Source organism: Mastomys coucha, unplaced genomic scaffold (assembly GCF_008632895.1).
Source record: "Mastomys coucha isolate ucsf_1 unplaced genomic scaffold, UCSF_Mcou_1 pScaffold16, whole genome shotgun sequence".
In the NCBI taxonomy this organism is placed as follows: domain Eukaryota; kingdom Metazoa; phylum Chordata; class Mammalia; order Rodentia; family Muridae; genus Mastomys; species Mastomys coucha.
In genome coordinates, this window is record NW_022196898.1 from 80,125,373 (window position 1) to 80,131,372 (window position 6,000).

Genomic DNA, 6,000 nt, shown 5'->3' on the forward strand with positions numbered 1-6,000 from the left:
CCCTTTTCTTGTGTATTTGAAGATAACATACTCAAATACATAAAGTAAATAAATAAATCTTAGTATATATATATGTATACACATGGATATATACATAATTTATCAATTGTACAAAATATAAGGATGAAATATGAATTGTATGATGGGCTTCACAAATCTAAAGAATAAAAGCAGCTGTTGGCTGAGCCACCTTGTCAGAATGATACTAAGGACGAGATAGAAACAGGAGATCCCAACCAGCTGAGATTTTTGTTTAAACGTACCAGGGCAGCAGATTCCTAAATTCAGGGTCATCCTGCTCCAGAGCAAACTTAGGCCCAGGTGTGGTAGAAATGATAATTTCAGGGTGGGGTCTCAGCCAGTTATCATCTGTGTTTAGCAGAGACAGGCAGATCTCTGAATTCTTTACTTAAAAAGGCAGTGCTGGGCTTATGATCTGCAAGAGATGAGCTATTCCGAGAATTTTTTTAGAACAGCAAGAGAAAACTGCTTGGAGAACTGTCTCAAGCAGAACAAAGAAATAGCAGTCTGGAAAGCTATCTTGAGCTTGAAGCTAGGATTTGACTCGGAGTGCTCTGTTTCACGGCTCTCTCAGAACCCTCGCCAAGCCAAGACTGGCGCTGTGTAGTCATCATCATCACTTACTTACTGTTTCCCCCTTTTAATTCCTTTTTGTCCTGTCTATAACTTCTTAATGATTTCAAAGGTCTTTAATTCCAGCACCCAGAAGACAGAGGCAGGCAGATCTCGTTGAGTTCAAAGCCAGCCTGGTTTACAAAGTGAATTCCAGGACAGTCAGGGCCATTTGTTACACAGAGAAACCCTGTCTTAAAAATAAAACAAAACAAAACAACAAAAAAACAAGCAAACAAACAAAAATAAAAACAAAAAAATAAAAAACAGTGATTCCATCTAATCTTTATTACTGCCTCAATATTTACAATTCTTTTTTTTTTTTTTTTTTTTTTTTTTTTTTTTTTTTGGTTTTTCGAGACAGGGTTTCTCTGAGTAGCCCTGGCTGTCCTGGAACTCACCAGGCTAGCCTCAAACTCAGAAATCCACCTGTCTCTGCCTCTCAAGTGCTGGGATTAAAGGTGTGCGCCACCACTGCCCAGCTTTTGCTTTTCTTTATATATTAAAGAAACTCAGGGACAAACAGTGGAAGAGAGATAGGAAAAATGATGAGGAAAATGGGCATCTCTGTGAGATTTAATGTAGAGAGGATAGAGCAAGATTTAATACTTGTGTTTGATAAGTCATGAATTACTGGAATGATTTACAAGGTGATAAGGAAATATGTAATGTTTATATAATATAAAATACATCTTATTTTCATGGACTTAGTTGTTTTGTTTTTCTTTGTACAGAATACATGGCTTTTATTGATTTGTCCCAAAGGTTTAAAAATATAACTGGTAATTTGTTAAAACACCAACCTGCCAGTAGCAAATGCATCTCATTTTGCTGTAAACCACCCAGATTCAAGGCTTTCCCCAGGAAAACAAAGAAGGTTTTTATTGTAGCCTAAACTATAAGATTCTATATCACATCTGTTTTGTTATAATCTGGAAACCCAAAATATGTACAAGTGTATTCTTTTTGATATGTGCCTATTCCCTTTCTTCAAATGGAGGAGGTACAGTAAAACCTTACTGTCTGAATTCTTTTCTTATGTCTCATTTTAGTCCTTAAAGCTCTGGATTTTCTTGGTAACTGATCTTTGATGTTTGCTTTCTTTTTAGTTATTCAACAGTTTTGTGCATAGCATATGAGGTACTTGAGGGCTTGCAGTACTTGAACAAGCATGGCATAGTACACCGGGCCTTGTCTCCTCATAATATCCTGTTGGATCGGAAGGTAATTCTCAGTTCATGATAGATACTTTTATATTGCTTGAAAATGAAAACTACTAAAATCCTTCATTAATCAGAGTAGAAGAACAGTGACTGTGCTTTCAGAATATCTGTAAGGACTATGAAAGTGATAGATTTGTAGCAGATGGAAAGAACTATTTTTAAATTATATCAATAGATTATTCTCGATTACACCATGGCTTAGTTTCTAGCTTTGTGCTTTAGTTTCTCCACTCATTTTTCTTTCAAAGTGTTGTGTCTTATGTGAACTGAGCTTGATTCCCAATACATGACAGATACCAGTAAGGATGTAAAGAGAGACTCCCCACTTGTTCCTGCTCTTCAGTTCTGTGGGTTTTGTTTGTTTTGTTTGTTTGTTTGTTTTGTTTTGTTTGTTTGTTTGTTTGTTTGGTTGGTTTTTTGAGACAGGGTTTCTCTGAATAGCCATGGCTGTCCTGGAACTCACTCTGTAGACCAGGCTGGCCTCAAACTCAGAAATCTGCCTGCCTCTGCATCCCAAGTGCTGGGATTAAAGGTATGCACCACCACTGCCTGGCTCTGCTTGTCAGTTCTTACAACTTAAGACATTAATGTGTCAGCCATTCATGTGGAATGCCTTTATTATAAGCACAGCCAGGTTGTTTTATATCCTCACTCTTCCTTCTCTCCCGTTTCACAGACCTGGTTTGCCCTCTGCTCACACCTAGCCCCTTTCCGTGGGATTACCTCTTTTCTACTAGAAATCTTACAGAGATTAATAATGTAGTAGCCCCCTGTACTAATGGATAGCAAAGTGGCATATTTTGATGAATAATCATAATTTAATTTCCCATAAATATAGAAATAGCTTCTGGGTAACTTGGAGGCAATTATTTCTATATAATTACTTTCTGAATCTCAATTTTAATGTGGCTACTCTATGGGATTAAAAACCAGGAAGGAGAAAGCAACACTCATTAATGTCTGATTCGTAGCAGTGAAGCATCATTGCTGAGCCAGCAGGGATGTTCTAGTTTGTAGTGCTGAGCAATTCCTGAGAAGACAAACCACGTTTCAGATCAGCTTTACAGAAAGAAAACCTACGTCTGAAAAGGAACACTTTAGGAGACATAAAAAGATAACTGTCAATTTTTCACACTAAGAATTACTATTTCACAGGCTGCAGAGATGGCTCAACTATTAAAGGCTGGGCTCACAACCATAAATACAAGAGAATTACTGTTTCACAGCTAATGATCTTTTCAAGCCCCTGGGGGAAAAATCCTTTGCAAAATTTCTATTAAATATTATAATCAAAGATTCAATAAAATGACAGCTTTTTTTCTTTGTTAGGAAAAAGTCTTGATGCTTTGGTAATGTGAGTGACAAAGGTTTCCAAGGAAATTTTGGTTTGACCCTTTTTAAAAAAAAACTATTTTTACTTTATGTAAAACTTTATGGGTGTTTTTGCCTGTAGATTTCTTTGTGCGTAGTACTCAAGCCTGATGCCCACAGAGACCAAAGAGGCCATCAGGTATTGTGGAACTGAGCTACAGAGAGTTGTGTGCAGACACAAGAATGCTGGTAACTGGACCTGGGTCCTCTGCAAGAGCAACAAGTGCTCTTCAACCCTGGTCATCTCCAACCCCTGACTAGACATTTTAGTATATATTGCTATATATGTATGCATGTACCCACAAGTATTTATACACATGTAATTTATATAAGGCATACTAAACACTGCCAGATGATTCTATGTATAATCACAGTGGTTTGTAAATTCTTAAATAGTAGTATTTTGATAAGATATTATATGTATGTGCCTGTAGAGATCACTTCATGCTTAAGGGCACTTGCCACTTGTCCACAGGACCTGAGTCCAGCTTCCGCATCCACATCAGGCAGCTCATATGACTCTAGCCAACAGCAGTGCCAGGGAACCTGATGCCCTCTTCTAGTATGTTTGGGTACCTGTGGCATACACTCAGACATGCATATATACACATAAAGTAATTCTTTAAAAAACATTATATTGGATTGCATAATATTTATCTTATTTATAAAACATAATGACAATTTTCTTTGGCAATTGTATTATGATATTTCATACTGACTTTCTTTTTTCATTGTAGGGCCATATTAAACTGGCTAAATTTGGACTTTATCACATGACAGCCCATGGTGATGATGTTGATTTCCCTATAGGGTAAGAGTTGTTTATCTCTATTTTCAATTCTATTTTAATTTTGATGAACTTTGATAATGTGTATCTGGTTTGTTATTTTTGACATGAAAACAGATTTTCTTTACTACATCTTAATTTTTATATACTTTGTTGACAAGTAGGCAATGAGTATTTTTCCAATGTCCCAGAGATTACTGAATTGATCTTTAATATAACAGGTACAAAGGGTCATAAGTCAGTGGCCACGTTTACCTTATGATATTTCCTTAATTAATTGCATTTTATTTAGAATTAAGTGGTTTATGGTAAGAAAGCTGGCCAGATTCTTAATGATGCCATGTGTTCATCTATAGACTGAAAAACATTGTCTTACTTTCAAGTTTATGTTTATTTAATTCCTTGTTCTCTAACATTAAATTTAATTTTTAATTCAAGTTACTTCATTATGGATATTGGAGGTAATGGGATAAATTCTCTATAGAGAAGTGTATGTTGAAAGAGGTCTATTTACTAATTGCTTCTAATGTGAAATATCAGATCTACATTGCCCTCCATGAACTGAATGGAACTTTATTTCATGCTATATTTAGATATATGTTTCTGATAGAGACTGTTGTGTTATTATATGGGTCCTTCCTCTGAAACATTTCTATAGTGTAACTCTTTTCCTTCAGTTTATATTATTTTCAACAAAACTAAGGAATTTCTGAATGTCCTGCTTCCAGACTGCTGGGGTTAAAGGCATGCCCCATCATGCCTGGCCTCTAGCTTTCTTCTTTGTTTTGTTTTGTTTGTTCCTTAGTACCATTCACAGTGAGTTCAGGGTGGCGTTGAACTCACTGTGTAGTCCAGGTTGTTGAGACTTTAGTCAGTAAGGGAACCTTATCGAGCAAATTCTGCTCTGCCTATTTTATGCATATGCTCTGCCTATTATTAGTTATTGTCTCATTCTTAAATGGGTGACTTTTCTGTACCAGTGGCTTATTTATTAAGTTATGCAAACTCATAATCTTAACATTTCACGTAAGTTCAATGGGAGAATTCAGTTGTATTCATAAACTTAAAAATGTTTTACTAATAGTTAACATGCTTTTTTTTTATTTTTATTAAGATTCTTAGTTAAGCTCAACTTCTTCCTTGAATAACCCTTACCTTTTGCCATAAAGCGGTGGTAGATGTGACTACTATTTCTGTGTTTTGTCTAAATCAATTTCTATGAAAGAAAACTAAAAACATAACATAAAAGTTACTTTAAGTTTTTTACTTACATTTAGGATTACATTAGTTTCTGGTGAAATAGAAGTGAGTTTTCTTAAAGCGTATCAATTATTTTGAATTTAAAACACTTTGGTAGATGTCTTATTTTAGCATTTGGTGCAGCTTGCTTTGAAGTCTGAGTTTCAAAGAATCTTACTGGAAAGTATAAAGAGCAAAGTGTGAAACATTAGCCAGGAAAAATAAAATGAGTGATCAAACAGCCAGGCCAGGAAGAGCCTTGCCATCAGAGGAGGTGCCCAGCTGATCCCAGTGACAGACACTAAGGCACATAAGTGTTACCATCTGCTTCAAAATATCGGAAAGAATTAGGAGTGGGCATTTGCTGGGATTGGACAGTAGCTTAATGCCCTGTTAAAACTCAGATGATGAAAGCCACTTGCGATACCTGGCCAGCCACATTCAAAGGGAACTTCTAGTCATTTCTGTGGAGTGTTAAAATGAGACACTTAAGAGAAAGTACCTGAAAGATGATGCTCTCCATTAAAGAGCCTGTTTAAGTCTCTTTATGAATTTCTGTCTGGTTAGAAGAGACCCAAATATTGAGAGCAAAGGTTAGTTCTTTGCTTTTGTCCAAAATTTTTTGACTTACCAATTTAATTGTAGTTTTGCTTAGCTTTTCATTAAGTGTACTATGGTTTTGAATTAATGTATTGGAAGTCAATCTTTATGTATTAGTATTATTAGTATTATCTTTTTTTTTTTTTT

At 35.6% G+C, this 6,000-nt stretch overlaps 1 protein-coding gene across 2 annotated transcripts in view; it reads left to right on the forward strand.

Annotated features, from left to right (window-relative positions):
- Tbck (TBC1 domain containing kinase) overlaps positions 1–6,000 on the forward strand; it is a 153,758-nt gene that overhangs the window by 25,408 nt on the left and 122,350 nt on the right. For both annotated transcript variants that reach the window (XM_031375551.1, XM_031375552.1), the window contains exons 4-5: positions 1,743–1,857; positions 3,965–4,038. In XM_031375551.1, the coding sequence (XP_031231411.1) occupies positions 1,743–1,857; positions 3,965–4,038 (189 nt within the window). The remainder of the gene's footprint in view (positions 1–1,742; positions 1,858–3,964; positions 4,039–6,000) is intronic.